The 18,644-nt window shown below is 37.0% G+C and overlaps 1 protein-coding gene across 1 annotated transcript in view; it reads right to left on the bottom strand.

Annotated features, from left to right (window-relative positions):
- Window positions 1-18,644, bottom strand: part of LOC114141674 (growth factor receptor-bound protein 10-like) — a 74,486-nt gene that overhangs the window by 39,106 nt on the left and 16,736 nt on the right. The window contains exons 3-4 of the mRNA XM_028012363.1: window positions 9,580-9,676; window positions 983-1,286 (exon numbers count right to left, since the gene is read on the bottom strand). Coding sequence (XP_027868164.1) covers window positions 983-1,286; window positions 9,580-9,676 — 401 coding nt within the window. The remainder of the gene's footprint in view (window positions 1-982; window positions 1,287-9,579; window positions 9,677-18,644) is intronic.

Genomic DNA, 18,644 nt, shown 5'->3' with positions numbered 1-18,644 from the left:
ACCGAGCATTTGACTCTCACACTGCAGGTTTATTTGGGGTTGCTATGGTATCGAACAGTCTAGTTATCAGGTTCTATTCAGAAAAGAAGGACAGACATTGTGACAACTTTCAAGGCCAGGTTAAATATCAGTCTGGTTCAAGATAAGTATGCCTTCAGCTTTCCTGATATGGACCCCAACCAATAAAGGAGTCGATTAACAAATTTTATTTTCTATTTACTTCAACCACGTTTCGTTTTTAACTTTCTTTTTTCACTCTGCAGTTTCTTATTACCAACAATCAGCAGCTGTCTTTGTCTATTCTGTATGTGATGTTCAAGGCAGATGACCGTTGATTCAGAGCCTGATTCTGTTCTTGTTCAATTTTTTGTTGTTTTTCTTTTAAGTTAATCTTTTCTCCTGTTGCCCTTGTGGTACTCTCAAAATTCAATGACATCTGCTGGAATATTGGACTTTCTGGGTGAAATATAAAACTAACTGCGACTGAATTGAAAGTAATGAATGCCAAGTGCCTCAAGATTACTTTTGTTGTTATTTGGAATTATTTGAATAAAGTAAATTCATATAATCTGAAATTAAGATCAAATTAACTGAACCTATAATTGTTTGTTGTTGAACGTGCTTCCAAAAAATTTCTCAACACACCTCCTTGTAGAAAAATAAAAAAAGCTAACATCCAAGGAATCAATTTTCTTCAAAATGATGAGACCTAAATTAGACATTTATTAGAGCTAAATCTTTTAGTACAAGGAACAAACGCCGGTAATCGTGTGTATTGCCTTCCAGCAGACCCTGAACTAACAATTAGTGTTTTTTTTCTTTTGTCTTAATATGATAAAATCTGATGTGTATTAACACTCATCTGTTACAGGGAACTGTTTTGATCTACTATTACATTCATAGCTGCATAACAGATTTTCTTACTAGGTTACTAGGTTTCTAAATTAAAAATAAACCAAAAAACATTTATCTCCCAACTAACCTGACAGCAAGGATGTGCATGGGCTGCGAGCGCCTGAGCTTAGTCTGAGGGGTGTCCACATTCGCAGAGGAGGACGATGGAGGCTCTGGGGAAGCATGGTGATGCCGTGGCTGGCTGTGCTGTGTGTGATGATGATGGTGATGATGATGATGATGGTGATGGTGGGGGTGATGTTGTGAACAAGCGTTTTGTCCATTATGCAGCAGCGGTGTTATCTCTGTCTGCTGGCCGCTGCAGGTGGAGTACAGGCTCTCCAGCGAGGAGTTCATATCATTCACCAAGGCCTCCAAGTCGACGTCATCATCTGACAGGCAAAAGACAAAAAAGTGAATCACATCAGTGAGGGAATGTGGCAACAAACAGTACCCTACAAAAGTTTTTATAACCTTCACACATAAAACTTATTCAAGTCACAATAAACTCCAAATTATATTTTGTTTTCCACCACAATTCTTGTTACATTTTTGTCCAGAACACCTCCTCTCACATATTTTTCCTCTGTTCCCTACATAGTTTGTAAAAAAAAAAACTGCAACATTTGATTTGTTGGTGGTTATTGTTCAACAATAGTATTCTTCTTGCCACTCTTCCATAAGAACCAGACTTACAGAGTGCACAGCTACAGGCACAACAAAGCAAGTTTGTTTATTTAGCACCATTAATACGCAAGGCAATTCAAAGTGCTTCATAAAAGATCAAAGGAAAGAGCAAAAGAAAACAAAAGCATGGCATGAAATAATAATGTTAAAATACAGATACTAAAGGCATGGAAGAAACAAATGTTTCATACATTTTATTAGAAGCTGCTTTGATCAGAAGGTGTAGTAAGCAAAGATATTTTTAGTCCACGTTTAAAGTATATAACCGCTTCTGAAAATTTAAAGTTTTTGTGGAGGTTGTTCCAGATTTAGGCAGCATAAAAAACCTGTTTCTCCCACTTGAGCTGCGGATCTCTGCATCTCTTTCAGAGTTACCGTGGGATTCTGGCCCAGTTCACTGATTATTGCTCTCCTTTTCCGGGGTATCAGTTTATGTGGACTGCCACGTCCTGGGAGGTTGGTAGTTCGGTCATGTTTTGAATTTCCAGATGTTGGAAAGTTGTTGGACAATAACTTTTTAAAGGCAAAAAGTTAAAACATGCAAGATAATGCTTTGATTCCATTACGTCTTAAGTATTTTCTCATTTCTGCCCTATCGTCAATATCCATGTTTGTAGGTGTGTCAAAAGACCACATAGGAACACACCGATAGCTACCTAGTTTTGCCCAGTTGCTTCATCAGAAAGACAGTCTTGACTAAGTACATTGTTCTGCCCAGCGAGCCTAATCTCCAGAGAAATCAGGTGCAGGCACAAACCTGCCCGTTGCACTTCTGAACTCCTTTCCACTGGGACTCCGAGCTGAGAAGCCAGCCTTGGCTCTCAATTCACTAAGTTTCAAACATCCAGCTTTTAAATGTATTTAGAAGTCAAGATGAGAAATTCTTCTCGCAGGAAGAATCTATCCTACAAAGCCCTTTGGAAAACCTCTGGGCACATTTAAATTCAAGAAGTGTTATCTCAGCTGAGGGGGAAATTCTAATCTAATTGCTTTATGCTATAAATCTTTCATCATCTGGGTGAAATGGGTGTCTAACTTTGCACAATTTTAAATTACAAGCTGCACTGGTGATTAATCTTTTACCAAATTATTCATTTTGAAAAGAAAAAATAGAAGAAATCTTTAAAAGTTTATCATCAAGCTGGTGTATTCATACTTCACAAGTATGCAGCTGCAAAAGGAGAGTGCCACTAGGGGGAGACAATCTCTAATCATAAAAAAGACTCATGAAACTCCAGAAAAGTAATAAGGGATAGAAACTACCCGAGAGATCAGACATGTTATCCTGCAGAACAGAAGAAATATACATACAGACTGCCTGCTTTATCTGACCTCTAATGAGGAATTTTAATTAATGCAGTGCTTTATAAAAATGTTCCATAATTACAGTTTTATTTTAATTATCTGCAAAACATAGTCATCAGAATTTACTGAAATAGACACTAAAACTCACTCATTGGTATTGTCCACAATGAGAGTAAGGTACAAAATGTCATTGCTGAAGAACATGACTATTAAGAGAGTGTTGTATCCAGTGTTTTCAATGGGAAGGTTTAGTGGAAGGAAACAATTTTGAAGAAAATGATGCACAAGTGACAGTAATGATCCCAGACTCAAGAAGGTTTGTTAATGGAAAATTTGGGTCACAAGTTGGGTATTGCAGCTGGAGTCAGAGCTTTAAGATCCATCACACATAGACGTGAAAATAAATTTAGAATTTCATTTGGCAGTCAATGTCCCACAACATCGGACAAGAGTGGAGACAGTCAGAACCAAAGTAGATTGTTGTTTTCAGGCTGATCACCTCCATGTCACACTTTATGTTTTTCATATACTGTACTGCCATTTTAATATTCTAATTTTGTGAGAAACAGTTTGGAGTTTTTATTACCTGGAGGGTTAATGAATGAATTTATTGTTAACATTTTTGATTTATGTAAATTAACCGTTCAATAGTTCTCAGGTGTATTTAGCTGAAGCTATAGCTTAGCGACTTCACAGCTCCGGGTTCAAACAGCTGCATCATATGAGTTGCTGCAGATGTCAGGCCACTTTAAAGTTAGTAAAAGTCCCATTCCTAAGCAGAAAGGCTGACTGAGGAAACACAAACAGTAATTTGATGGATGTAAGGTTTCAGGTTGCATCTGAGGGGCTTCAAAGCGACTGCAGAGATACAACAGTGTTCTTTTTAAAGGGGGAAAAAAAAAAGAAAAAGGCCTGGGGGAACAACAGCAGCAGGAGCTTTCAGAGCTGCGGTAAATATTCTCATTTCTCTCTTCCAAGCTACCCATTAAAACCTTTAGTGTTGTCGTAGCGGAGATTTTCCTGAAAACGTGTCAGGCAGTCGTATCACAGGTGCCTGTGAGTCACAGGTGGTTAATCTCTGGGTATTAATAGTGACAGGAAAGCTGAAGCAGCTACTTATAGATAACCTGGAGAGCTAAAGGGCTATATACCACTAGACACATGGTGCATAAAAAGTCAGACTAAAGGAGAAAGAGACACCAGTGCAGCAGAACAGAGCTGCCAAACTTGCAAAGACTGGCTAATACATACAAATACATTTCCTAATATAAAGTTGAATCAGTCTAATGCCTAGCACATTGTGTGAGAGCACTCCACTTGAATACATCAATCGGTCTGCATCTGGTATTCTCCTTAGTTGAGCCATGTCCCCTTAAGCTAGTAAGCAATAACAGAAGAAAAAGTTCTGACCTACTTTGGCCTTTGGATTAGCAGAACTGTTTGCACACAAAGGAAATGCAAGCCTTACACTACTTGGGGGGATGAAATATTTGTGCGTCACTATCAATCATACAATTGAAGTCACCGGTGCATTTCACGATTGCACAACAAGCAAAGGACTATTTGATGACACTGAGAGCATGCACCTCGAGTAGGCAAGCATGTACAGGATTAAAAACAATGAGGGTTTTGAATTTGAAGTGGACATAGTAAAAAGTGTGATCTGAGGTGTAAAGATCCTTAGGATTCAAACACAACAAGAGCAGCTAACAGAACTCAAATCCAAAATAAAATACTAAACCTTCACTCAACTAATAAAAAGTTTGCGCAACTAAGCAATCAATCAGCAACAGATAAAAACATTCCTCAAACAGGGACAGCTTCATTCAACCATCATCAACTTACATTTCAGGCATCAATATGAAATAAATAACTAGTATTGATGAACGTAGATAACCGGGGCATTAATTCTTGTAGAAATTTAATTAGGGAGTGACACACAGAAATGGTTTGCGCAGTAAATAGATATGAGGACACCAACCAAACACTCCATCAGGAAATACATCCCTAAAATAAAACACTCTTTCTTTAAGAGGTGTGGTTATCTCTGCTTAAAGACAGTAGACTCACGTGGAAGTAACTACATTCTGGCTCATTCATTAATATTTATAATATAGCTCCCACATGAGCTGTGCAACTTCTCCAAAGTTAACATCGGTGTCTTGGCTTTCATTCTTCATATGGCCTCTTAGTTCATAGGGATGGCCACGTTTGCAACTGTGCCATGTCCTTTCAGTTTTCAGATGTTGGATTAAACAGTGCTCCAAAAGTGTCCAAAGCCTCTACACCCATCTGCTTTAAAAACAAAATCAATTTATTGAAGTTTACAATCCCAAAGAACCTCTTTGCTGTTTTTATTTTATATTTCAAGGGAGATGCAATAAACAATATACTGTATTTGCCCAGTTTAAGGGACTTTCATTGTTTTTGATGTAGAAATTTCATGTAGATCCAGTCGACAAAATAGTTCCACTCACAGAAAGTGGTGAGGAAATTGTGAACGAGGAGAAAAAGTCGTAAAAAGTAAATTTCCAGCAACTATATTGCAATTATTTGTTTTTCTGTTATCAAGCAGCCCCAGACTTAACTATGCTCAGTGACTATGCTCCATCTACGGTTTTATATTACAAATACTGTGCCAGCCTGTTCTAAATATAAAACCTGGATTTTTCATTAGATAGCAATGATATTAGAGTTCTTGCTCTCATAAGTTGAATCCCTTTACGACCGCTTTCTTCTCGAAGGATACCCCCTCCTTACTCCTCTGAACATCTACAGGAAGCAAATAAGTTTTATAAATAACACAGCTTACATCGATTTTCCACCTAAGCCACTCTAAATAACAGTGATACACTGTGAAGGGGAATAGCTTGGCGACAATTTGAATCAAGCTTATTCTGAATACCTTTTTTGCTCATTTGTCAGTGAGTGATGGAGAAAAACAAGACTATTGTTGAGAAGGGAAGCCCCATATGGCCCTTCTTAACCCTGGGATGTAGACTATGGATTCTGGACTTGTTCCCTCTAGTTCAAAACAAAAAGGAGGGGTCTTTCTCCAACAGAAAAAGGGGAGAGTACGGGGTTTACATTTACAGTACAGAAACTGAACACGCACAGACACACGAACAGCACACACATAAGGGGGATCAACGGCCCATGAATACAAGCCTGGCAAAGGGGTTTCTATTCAAAGGCAATCTGTGGGAGCGATGCCAGAGCAAGTACACTGTAAAGTGCACTGGTTCGGGGTTGCTCACTACAATACCTCTGGTAATGACACACACACCCACTGTGGGCCAAGGCTCCAGATGGGAGGGAGAGGGTCAAAGAGGAGCAAAGGGAGAATGTGAACAGGACAAACAGAGGAAAAAAAGAAGCATGGGATAAGAACAGGGCGGGACATATATCTATGTAGTATACAGTTAATTATTCATACTTAGGCTTAGGGTGAAAGTAATGCACTGTGATATTACTAAGATGTTTCTTTGTACAAGAAGTAATATTAATGCTTTGTAGGGTAATTTGAAATTTTAATCTTTCAAGTGTATGAATAATATTGGGCTTAATTGCATCTGAAAAAAGGGAACCATTTTCTTTGATTCAAGTCAGCAGCTAAGACTTTAGACTTAGATGCAGACTTGTATATTAGTTACTGTAGACTTGACTCAAACTCAATGTCTGGGACTCAAGCCTCATATTGTGTTTTATTTTTGACCAAGCACTAGATCATTCCCCAACTCTTTATTTTGAAATTTATTCTAAATCTTGGAACATTAAATGCAGATTTAATATATGGTTTCCAAATGACCTTGCAGACCATGATCTGTTTCGAAGTAGGGAGGCGGGTAGACACTAAACCTATATTTTGCTCTGTAAGTAAAAGAGTGGACAATTTACAAGATGCATAAAGACATGAATGGTTCTTCAAAATAAAAGCACTTCTTGTTATTAACATTGTTAGCATATTTTCTACTACTTTTGAACATAAACACAATGTTTTATATTTTTAATGGGGTGAACATTATATCCCAATAACTTGAAAGACTAAGGTTGGTAGATGTTCACATCAATAATTTGAAAGCTTGACCTTTTCAGGAATCATTGCAAGAGACAGGACAGACAACATGCATCCTATCTGAGATTGATCATTTGCAACATTAGAGATTAATTAATTGAGTTGTTGTGTGTAACCCTGACTATCCTGTTGGTTAATTTTCTATGGTCCAAACAAAAATATCCCAATACAGACCGTTAGTCTTGAACAGAGTTGGTGTTTCCTGTCATTTTCTAAAGAATTTTTCATGCACCTATTGCTGCTTTCACTGTACAGTCTACAATATATTTATATTCTTGCAGTGTACTAAGGTAATTAGTGCCAACTCATTCCTTCGGCTGCATGCTGGCACTCACACCTCAGCTGATGCTACACTACTTCTTGCTGTGAATGCTATTACAGCTGCTGGAAGCATTTCAGTCCCTTTAGAGTTTATTACCCACCTGTAGGATAAGATCCAGGCTTTTTATGGTTCTTTACTTCTTGAGCAAGTGCTGCAAGAATGTATGTGTGAAAGGATGATCATGGCATGTGGAGGGAATGTTTTCAAAGTCAATAATACTGGCGAAGGTAAAAAACTAACTGCTGAAAGTGTTCTGCGTTTACATAAGAATATACATGTATATCTCATTGGCACAGCTACTTTGTCTCCATGCAAGGAAAAAGTGTTAAGAGCCATCACAGCAGCAGGGATGTGCTTGAGTTTCCCATTGCCCTGAAAAGGCTATTGTTATCTTTTCACATAAACAAAGTGTGCCATTCTAACACCATCAGTGACTTTGATACAATAAGGAACAGGATGTGACCGCCTCATCTCAGAAAGATATCTTGAGAACATAACATTCTGGTCATTCTAAGAGGTTGCCAATGAAACCACAGTCTTCACAAAGTCCCCTTTAGATAACTTTATCTCATAGTTGACCAACAACTTTATAGCCACAGTCAATGCAAACACTAATATATCACTTTTTTAAAAATATAAGATTTCATATGTGAGAACATAATAAAAAATTGTGCCAACCAAGTTTTACAATCAACAATAAACTATCTCAGATAAGGAGCACAAGCACATGTCCAGATAAAAAAAAGAGCCCTTCCTCCCAGTGATAAGGTTTTATGTTTCTAAATGTGAGAGGGAAAACAATGGGATCCTGCCAGGTTAAAATTAAAGGTAAACAACAAGCAGTATGCAATAAGAAATATGTACAATTACAATTTATGCAAATACAGATGTCTGCCTGTGGTCAAGTGAAACAACTGAAGTGGAGTGGAGTTTTGATTTGAAAATAAGCAAACACATCATTTATTGACTAAATTCTGACAATTTTAAGCTTTTTGGCCCTGAACAGCGATTGGCAGGTTGGAAAAAATACAAAAATCTGCATCCAGTCAATGCAGAAACCAGTCTTTGTGTATCAAAGTTGTCACTGAACTAAGATGACTGCCAGTTTGCCGGCAAGGTGTTTGCAGATGAAGTCAGAGGAAGCACAGAAATGTAAGAAAGTATTTAGAAGTAAACTAAGTCTCATTTTTTCATGCTGTGAAAAGAGCGTGAGAAAGATTTTCAGAATAATATTGGAAGGATAAATGAAGCAAATGAAAGCTCTTCCTTGTGCTGTTGAGCTTCCAACCTCTGTGATGAAACATCCTGGACTTTGAAAAGTTGGCAGCTATGAGAGTCATGGTACCGTTCTGCATTTTCTAAGGAATATGTCCAGTTCCTGCTGTTTTACAAATGTAGGCTGCAGTACATGAGCAAATTGCTAACAAAATAAAGACAGTTTAAAATGTCAACTGTGTAACAAATTTGTTTTTGTTATAAAAGTTCATTTGTCCTCCTATATTTCCTAAAGAGGATTCAGAATCTGCAAAAATGTTGACTCACCTGCACAAAACTGGAGAATCACACATCATCTGCAGGTCAAACTTTAATAATAAGCCTTTTTACTAATCTATAGGTACTTCTTTGTTTTAATCATGTGATGCATTCGAAAGAACAGAGAAAGAATTATAAATGATTTAATGTTGCTAGATCATTACCGCATCATTACACAAACACCATTTACACTGCTCTGTTTGAACACAAATATTGCTATATTAAAGTCATCTGTATTCCACTGTCTGGGAGTTACATCCAACCTGCCTGATGCTGAAAAATGACAATGTAATTTCTGCTCCATTTACTCCCCATGCCTGAGCCAAGCGCTCTCATTCACTGATCGAGCCTTCACAGACTCCCCGCCCTTACCTCTCATGCTGAGCCAATATTGTACTTAAATCTCATGCTCCGATTGTCATGGATGGACCCTGTATGGCACAATTAGTTAGACAGAATAATTAAATTGGCACACGGTGTCTATGCAGAACACCCTTTGAACAGCTTAAATGTTTACAGTGCAAGAAACCCAAATATAGATTGTAGGCAGTGACCCAGGTCTGGCATACAGTAGAGAATAATAAACAGCCAATCCTTCTGTGGCGAGAAAATCTGTCAACATGTGTGTATCTTTGTCATAAGCAATTTAAAGTTTCATAATACAGTTATTCACAGACTGGTTATTCACAAGCATAAACATTGCCACACATACAGTAACAACAAATACGTGTCCATAAATATTGTTTTGGTAGAGAGCACTAACCTTGATGGTTTGGAGAACTCTGATTGGTTGATGGCTGAAAGCTTGGACGAATGAGGTCAGCCTGTCGGTGATTGGATGAGCGGTCTATGTTGTCCTGCTGAAATGGGTAAAAAAAATAAAAATAAAAAAATAAACTTTTGTGAGTTGGAATAAAGCAACACAAAAAGGAACTCTTACTAAAGATGTTATAAAAATGTTCATCCCTCATTCGTGCACAAGATTGCAAAGGGAGAGAGATTGTCGCTGCACGATCTGTTCTGGAAGCACAATCCATACCATCAGCTAACCTGCGCATGTGCTAACAGAAATACCCCTAGGGAGCGTATTTTTGTTTGCTTTTGATTTGAAGACAATAACAAGGAATAAAGTTTAAAATGGTTTAACTGCATTTTCTCAATACTGCTTAAAAATAAATAAATAAATCAAGTAAATGGGCCATTGTACAATAATCAAGCATCAAGAAAGATACCAGGTTACTTTTTTCCATGAACAAATGGTATGCAGTTTTGTACAATCCAATAAAACATTTGGTTAATTTCATAAAAGATGTGATCATTGTAAAAATAAAGGTCCTTTTTTCATCCATGAGGAGTCCACCAGATCGTGCATAGACGGTAGCTAATAGCTAACAGTCCAGTGAGTCCAACACACAATTTTCTTCTTATAGTTTTTTAACTAAATTATGACAATTATTCATAAAGAAAATTATATCATTCTCTATAAAAATATGTAATATAGCAAGTATGTCAATTAATATAAAAAATACGTTACACTTTGTTGATGTGAAGTGTAAGAATAATGTGTTGGATTTCTTCAGCACATGTGCAAATGAGCCAAATAAATGGATTGTGCTTCCTGAACAGATTGTGCAGGGAGTGCTTAGTCAAAATGTTTTTGTCAAAACTCCCTACTGCAGCATTAACAACTGTCTGGGAATAAACATCTAAATAAAAATAAACTCAAACATAAGAAATTAGATTTTTATTTCACTTACCAACAAAAAAGCTAGATTGAACATTGAAAGCTAAATTAATGCTAATCTAAGGCAGCATCAGATTACAAGTAGGAAAAATAATAAGGTAAGATAAATGAGTATTTTTCATTTTTATGTAGCTGGGAGAAATACATGGATGGCTTGTACCTTTGCATTTTTCATACATTCTTCACAGTCACAGAGAAACAAAGCTCAACGATACTAAAAACACACAGACATCCATGTGATGCTTAAGTCTTTAAAGATGGGTCGTAATGGGACCAAGGTCAGACAAAGTTTGGACAAGGAGCTTACAAAAACCCTTACATATTGAAGAAGTTGAAAGGAGTGCTCAGGAGTCAAGATGCTGAGGGTACAGCGTTTTGAAAGGGGTCAGAAGAGGGTCAGAGGCAAGGTTAAGGCCCTGAAAGCAGGGCAGAGGCAAAGCTGTGGAGATTGAGCCTCAAATGAACAACACAACAAAAAAAGATCAGGTCTACATGTTGAACTACACCTTTAAAAGATGTTAGAGTCAGGTTAAATGTAATAGCTGGGATTTGATTCAGTACTGAGGTCATCAAGGCCAACAGGGAACAGCTGAAATTGATCCAAAACAATACCTTTGGTTCTATATTTATGCTGGCTCAGGTTAAGCAATAAAGGCTTCAACAGGTCAAATGATGTAATTTCATTACGTTGCCAAGCTGTTTTCACAGTCTGCAGTTTGTCAAACATCTCTTCAACTTAACAGGAGTTATGTAATGCACAAAAACAAAAGGGAAAAAAAATCCACTGGGGAAAACATCTAAAAAATGTAAGCAAACCTATAATTCTGAATGTAGTAAAAATATTCAGAGAATACTTTGAGTTGGAAACATCTGCATGGGTTGAGGACAACAAAAGCTGCAGTCACATTGTTTTCTAGCGCACCGTGTACTAAAAACCTGTTTTATGCTGATGAAGACATGTTGAGAATTATTAAGTCCTTTTTGAAGTATATGTTCATGAATATTCTGTGTAGCTCAAATCTGGGTGAAGAAAATCCCCAGCTGTGGACTTGATTTAATCAGAGAGTAAGTTATAATGCCTGTAGCGGCTGCCTTTCAAGCTTTTGGTAAGCTGAGGTGAATGAATTACCGTCAGTGCAAACAGAGCATGTGGACAGTGTCGCATGAAAAAGAAGAATGTCTCGTTGTTGCAGCAACATTTGAATAGTACTTCAACTTTAAAGCAGTTGAATATATGTTCTTGTGTCTATCATGCTGTTAAATATTTCTATCATGTCCAACCTATCCTAGGTACCCTAGCTAAGTTAGTGATCAAATTATTTAAGTTAGAGTATCAGACGGAGATGTAATGTAGGAAGACAATGCTGAAGTCTTATTTACCTAATGTACTGTACATTCCTACATACAAGACAATTGTTAATGTCAGGGAAGGGATCTAAACCTCCATTTCTTTTTCATAATGACATGTGAACAAATCTACAAAACCAGTGAATAATTAACTGTGACAAATATGTGTATCAAGTGGAATCAGAATCTTATTATATCCATTTTTTTAAACGAACATAAAATATGTTCACATACTTTAGTAACGTATGTAATTTCTCGTCCAAACCCAAAATGATTCAGCTATCTGCAGCTTTCACTCAGCAAATGTGAATGTTTATCCAAGTGATCCAACAAAGATTTGGAGGGACTGACTGGTAGTTTACAGAACATCTTGTTTCTTTGGCAAACATTCCCTACGTTCTGCTTGCACAGCAGCTCAGTGTTTCACTTTGATTTAGTTTTACTTCGGCATACGAAGAATTAGGTCACACTGTCATTTCTAAAAATATTACCAAAACGTATTACATCAATTATCCCCCCTCCCCTGCTAACAATTTTCTTTCAAATTAGAACCTGCGTAAAATGTATTCACTTTATAAAAAGATTAACGTTTCAAAACAATCCTCCCTGTTCAGTATCAATGCTATCTTCACGTGAATCTGTTTTGGGTCACGGCTGCAGTTTTATCAAGGATAGAAATCTTCCATAACTCTGGAATTTCACACTGAATGGGTCTTCTCATTCAGCAAGTCAAGGTACATCTGTTACAGCTGAACGGTTTGTAAACAGCCCAGTGAGGGTTTCTGTGCATGCAGACTGCTTTGCATGTTTGCTTCTGTGCACTATGCACACGAGAGTATACTGTACATTACCCTCCATACACCGACCCAAACTGTTGAGAAAAAAAAAGGGTGATGCCCAGCTCTATCCAAGAACTCAAATCTTTAAGTCTCAACTAAACAAAATGCTTTTGTGTCTTATAAACTAAAAATGTGGATAACTTCTGAATCCATCAAAATGTTATAAGGAGCACTGAACTCTTTGGCACTGTGATGGCATCATTTGTGACAGAAATGGAGAGGAGATGAAACGGAATAAAAGAGATTTTGTTGCAGAACTTTCCATAAGGTGCAAGAGAGGAAGTTCGGAGAAATGTTTCTCTCGGGCACAAGATATGAGACCGTACATTCCCACAGGGAAATTTTGTAGCAATAAAAGATTCACAGAAAAATCCGCTGCCGGATTTTCAGCTTAAACAGCCTCAACAATTCAAAATTTTTCTGCCCAGCGCACACTCTACGATCTTAGAGCTTGTAACAGCCGTAATTGTGTAGTGTCTCTTTAAGATACTTTAGTATTGCTAATGACGTGGGGGAGACACACTGCAGGGAGAAGCCGTGGTTCAGGTTCAAAGTGACAGCCGGCGGAGGCGGAGCTGGTGCAGGGTGTAGCCGGTCGGTTTTTGAAACGGGAGCTCGCTGAACTTTGGTGTTAAATGCGACTTAATTCGGAACATGACGACGTTGGATTTGGAAAGAAGTGACTGTAATAGTATGGAGTGCAGTGACGAGGAAGGAAGGAGTGGTCGGAATGAAGATAAAGAGTGGGAATTGGTGGGAAAGGGTGGAAAGAAGCAGCGAGCTGCTGAAAGAAAGAGAAAAAAAGGAAATGAGGACAGCACTGAAGACACTGATAATGAAGGAAGTGAGGAAGGAAAAGAAGCACAAAAAAGACAAAATCTGAACATTATAATAAGATTTGATGAAGGAGAAGGAGTCAAGAAGATTGATCCACTTAAACTAACAAAAGCACTTAAGACACATGTTGGGGAAATTAAACATGCTAAAGTACTGAGAGACGGAAATCTTTTGATTGGCTGTAATTCTGAAGGTCAGGTTGAAAAGGCAAAAAAGCTTGGATGGGTATGTAAAGTCAAAATTAGAGCAGTTGTTAAAGTGGGTGAAAAAAGAAATAATGAAAGCAAAGGAATCATAACAGGAGTGCCGTTAAGTGTTGATATGAAGGAATTAATTGAGAATCTGAAAGAAAGAAACAAGGAAGTAAAAGGAGCACGGAGAATGAAAAGGGGTACAGAGAAGATTGAAACAGAAGCTGTGTTGCTGGAGTTTGAAACAAAAGAAATGCCAAGGGAGGTTTTCTTTGGCTTGATAAGATTTAGTGTCAGGGAATATGTGCCCAAACCAGTGAGGTGCTTCAACTGTCAGGAATTTGGCCATATTGCAAAAATATGTAAAGGTAAAAAGAGATGTGCCCGTTGTTCTGGAGACCATGACTATGGTAAATGTGGAGTTGGAGTTAAACCAAAGTGCTGTAGTTGTGGAGGAGAGCATAGTGTCGCTTTTTGGGGATGCGAGGTAATGAGACGACAATCAGTGATACAGAAAACAAAAGTTACGTAGAAAGTAACATATGCAGAAGCGTGTAAAGTAGTTGAGAAAGAGAAACAAACTGAGAAATCTCTATCAGGAGAAAAGCAAGTAATTTCAAAAATTATGGTAATGGTTGAAAAGAAAATTGAAGAGGAAAAAAAGAAAATGGTGACTTTTATTGCAGGAGTTATAAATGCAACATCGGATGTGAAATCAAAAACGGAAAGGATTCAGATTATTGTAAAGGCAGCATGCCATAGTTTAGACTTAAAGAATATTCGGTGGGAGGACATAAGGGGAGAACTGTGTAGTCAGGCAAGTCAAGAAGGATAGTCTCAATATTGCAATGGAATGCGAGGAGTCTTCTGTCAAATGGGCAAGATTTTAAACAGTTTGTTTACGAATTAAAAGAAAAACCTGATGTAATTTGTATACAGGAAACTTGGCTGAGGCCTTTTTTGGATTTCAAATTGGATGGATATATTGCAGTTAGATATGATAGAGAAGAAGGAAATGGGGGAGGGTGTCTTTCTCTGATTAAAGAAGGTATTCCGTATAAAGTTATTGGAAGAAAAGGAGATTTGGAGTATGTTGCAACTGACATATGGGTGGAAGAGAAGGTACTGTTGGTTTTAAATTTTTACAATCCTTGTAAAAAGCTTGAGGTAAGTAAACTTGAAGAGATGGATATGAAAGGAAATGTTATTTGGTGTGGAGATTTTAATGCACATCATTCATTATGGGGTAGTGGAAAAGTAGATTATAATGGGAACATTTTAGAAGAATTTCTAGATAGTAATAATTTGGTTTGCTTGAATAATGGAAAGAAGACAAGAATTGATATAAATTCAGGTAAGGAATCTGTACTAGATCTGACATTTGTTTCTAGCTGTTTAGCTCCACTATGTGATTGGCAAGTTAAAAATAAGTCATTTGGTAGTGATCACTACATTATAATCAGCAAAATAAGGATGGGCCAGGTGCATAGGCCTGAAATGATAGGAGGGAAGTGGATATTTGAGAAAGCAAATTGGGAGGTATTTTATAACCTATGTGATAGGAAAATTTTAAATGTTCAAAATGATCACAGTATTGAAAGTATGAACCGAGTGATTAGTCAGGGTATTTTAGTTGCTGCAGAGGAGGCTATTCCAAAAACATCAGGGAAAAATAGGAGAAAGTTGGTTCCATGGTGGAATGAAGAGTGTAGGAAAGCAGTTAGAGAAAGAAATAAAGCATTTAAATTGGTTAAAAGGTCTCATAATTTTCAACATTTAATTGAATATAAAAAGTCACAAGCTAAAGTCAGGAGAACAATAAGGAGCACAAAAAGAGAATACTGGAGAGGTTTCTGTGACACAATTGGCAGTAGTACAAAACTAGGGGATGTTTGGGGGATGATCAAAAAAATGGGAGGAGATAGAAGGGAATGGAGTTATCCTATACTAAATAAAAATGATATAGTAGCTGTAACTGACAAGGAAAAGGCTGATATGTTAGTGAGAACATTTGTGGAGATACATAGTGGTAGAAATTTATTAGGTAATGAAATGGAGGGAAGGGAGAGAACTAAAAAGGAATACGATGGAATCTTAAGAAGAAAGAAGAATAATAATGATCTGATGAATTATCCTTTCTCTATTGGAGAGCTAAAAAGAGCTTTGGATAGAACTAGGAATAGTGCTCCAGGTAAGGATGAGGTGTGTTATATTATGTTAAAACATGTAAGTGAGGAAGTTTTAAATAAATTATTAATTTTATTCAATAAGATTTGGAAGGAGGGGAGACTGCCTTGTAAGTGGAAAGAAGCTATTATTATTCCGTTGAAGAAACCTGGGAAAGATCAGAGTAACCCTGTAAATTACAGACCAATAGCTTTAACATCTAATCTGTGTAAACTGATGGAAAGGATGGTGAATGAGAGATTGACACATTATTTGGAGTCAAACCATTTAATTGCTCCGTATCAGAGTGGGTTTCGTAGAGGGAGAGGAACAATGGATCCTATTTTATGTTTAGAGGATGTTATTAGAAAAGCTCAGATTAATAAAGAAACTGTTGTTGCTGTGTTTTTTGATGTGGAGAAAGCATATGATATGTTATGGAGGGAAGGGTTAATGATTAAATTACATCAGATAGGTATAGGAGGTAATATGTTTAATTGGTTATGGGATTTTTTAAGGGATAGAAATATTCAAGTTAAAATAGGATGTCAGTTTTCGGAAATATGTAAAATAGAAAATGGAACCCCTCAAGGAAGTGTGGTAAGTCCGACATTATTTTCAGTTATGATCAACGATATTTTTAAAGAAATATCCATTGGTTTTGGTAAGTCACTTTTTGCTGATGATGGAGCATTATGGAAAAAGGGAAGAAATGTGGACCATCTTATTGTTAAAATACAGGAAGGTATAGATAAAGTGAGTAAGTGGGGAGTAGAGTGGGGCTTTAAATTTTCAATTGAAAAGACAAAAGTAATGTTTTTCACAAATAAAAAAATAGGGGTTGATAAGAAGTTGTGTTTATATGGGAAAGAGTTAGAAAGGGTTGATTGGTTTCGTTTTTTGGGAGTAGTTTTTGATAAGAAACTAACTTGGGGAAATCACATAGAACATATTATGGAGAAGACTAAAAAGGTTCTAAACATTATGAGGTGTTTAGCTGGGTTGACATGGGGTGCAAATTTCGATTCCCTTAGAAATATATATGTGTCTCTAATTAGATCAAGAATAGATTATGGGAGTGTGGTGTATGGATCAGCAGCTAAAACTAGGTTAAAAAAGTTAGATGTTATTCAAGCCCGAGCACTGAGAATATGTTTAGGGGCAGTTAAATCAACACCTATATGTGCATTACAAGTAGAGTCGGGAGAAATGCCATTATGCATTAGAAGACAGCAGCTAATGGTAAATTATTGGATAAGTTTAAAGGGACATAATGCAGATCACCCGGTTAAGAAATTATTAGGAGAGTGTTGGGAAAGAGGAAAGAAACAAATGGATAGTTTTGGGTGGGTTGGGGATAATAGAGCGAAAATTTTTAATGTATATTATAAGGAATTTAGTCCAACTGTATTGTGGCCTTTGAGACCGACATGGACTTGGAAATATATTAATGTAGACAGAACTCTAACAAATATTAGGAAAAGGAAAACATTAGATATTTGCCAAGAATTTTATAATCACATGCAGAATAAATATATTGAATATTTGCAAATTTATACGGATGGGTCGAAAGACCCTAAAAGTGAAGCAACCAGTATAGCCATAGTGATTCCTGAATTAAAGATTAGTATTTCAAAAAGAACATCTGATTATTTGAGTGTGTTTGCGGTAGAACTAGGTGCTATTTTAGTAGCTTTAGAATGGGTGGAGGAAACTAATAGGAATAAAATAATAGTTTGTAGTGACTCTCTATCTGCGTTGACGAGTATCGGAAAGGGACGTACAAAAAATCATCAAAATATTTTATATGAGATTATGGCGGTTCATCATAGGATCTGTGAACAAAATAAAAATGTTGTATTATTCTGGACTCCTGCTCATGTAGGTATTATGGGGAATGAAAGAGCAGACAAGCTGGCGAAGGAGACAATTAAACAAGATGATATTGTTATGCAAATAAAGTTATCTAAATCTGAAGGCAAAAGTATAATTTGGAAAGAATGCAAGAAGATATGGGAAGATAGGTGGGTAAATGAAATTAAAGGAAGACATTTATTTAGAATACAAAAAACAGTCGATGTAGAAAGGATCAGAGGATTAAACAGGAGGGAAGAGATAATTATAAATAGAATACGAACTGGGCATAGTTTCCTAAACGGAACTCTTTTTAAGATGGGGAAACACCTTACTGGTTTATGTAGATGGTGTGATGAAGTAGAAACAGTGGAACATGTTTTGATTAAATGTAGGAAATACGAAAGTCACAGAAGATTATTAAAAACAGAACTAGGTGTTAGTAGGGAATTGAAATTTGACAAGGTGATCGATCAGCTGAATAATATTGAGGGGAAAAAGAAGATTTTTCGTTTTTTAAAAGACACTGGGATTTTTAAGAGTCTTTGAGGAGTAGGTAGTAGGAGTCAATAAGGGCAGTAGTGCAACATAATTGGATGCAAGCTGCCGTTAAAATCTAAAGAAGAAGAAGAAGAAGAAGAAGCTAATGACGTCACAAGTATGCGCCACGGCTTCTCTGTAGAGAGCGTGGGAGAAACGTGCTAGACGGACATGTTAGCTCCCTAACTTTCTTTAGTAATGTTATGGGTTGTTTGGACTCTGCTCATCTTCATGTCTGATAATAAAGCAGCCGTTCAACCGGGCTTGTAAGGTTTGTTTATTGTGTGTTTATTAAAAGACAACACTGTGG

This window comes from Xiphophorus couchianus, chromosome 3, assembly GCF_001444195.1.
Source record: "Xiphophorus couchianus chromosome 3, X_couchianus-1.0, whole genome shotgun sequence".
Classification (NCBI taxonomy): Eukaryota; Metazoa; Chordata; class Actinopteri; order Cyprinodontiformes; family Poeciliidae; genus Xiphophorus; species Xiphophorus couchianus.
This window is presented reverse-complemented; position numbering and strand designations above follow the sequence as displayed.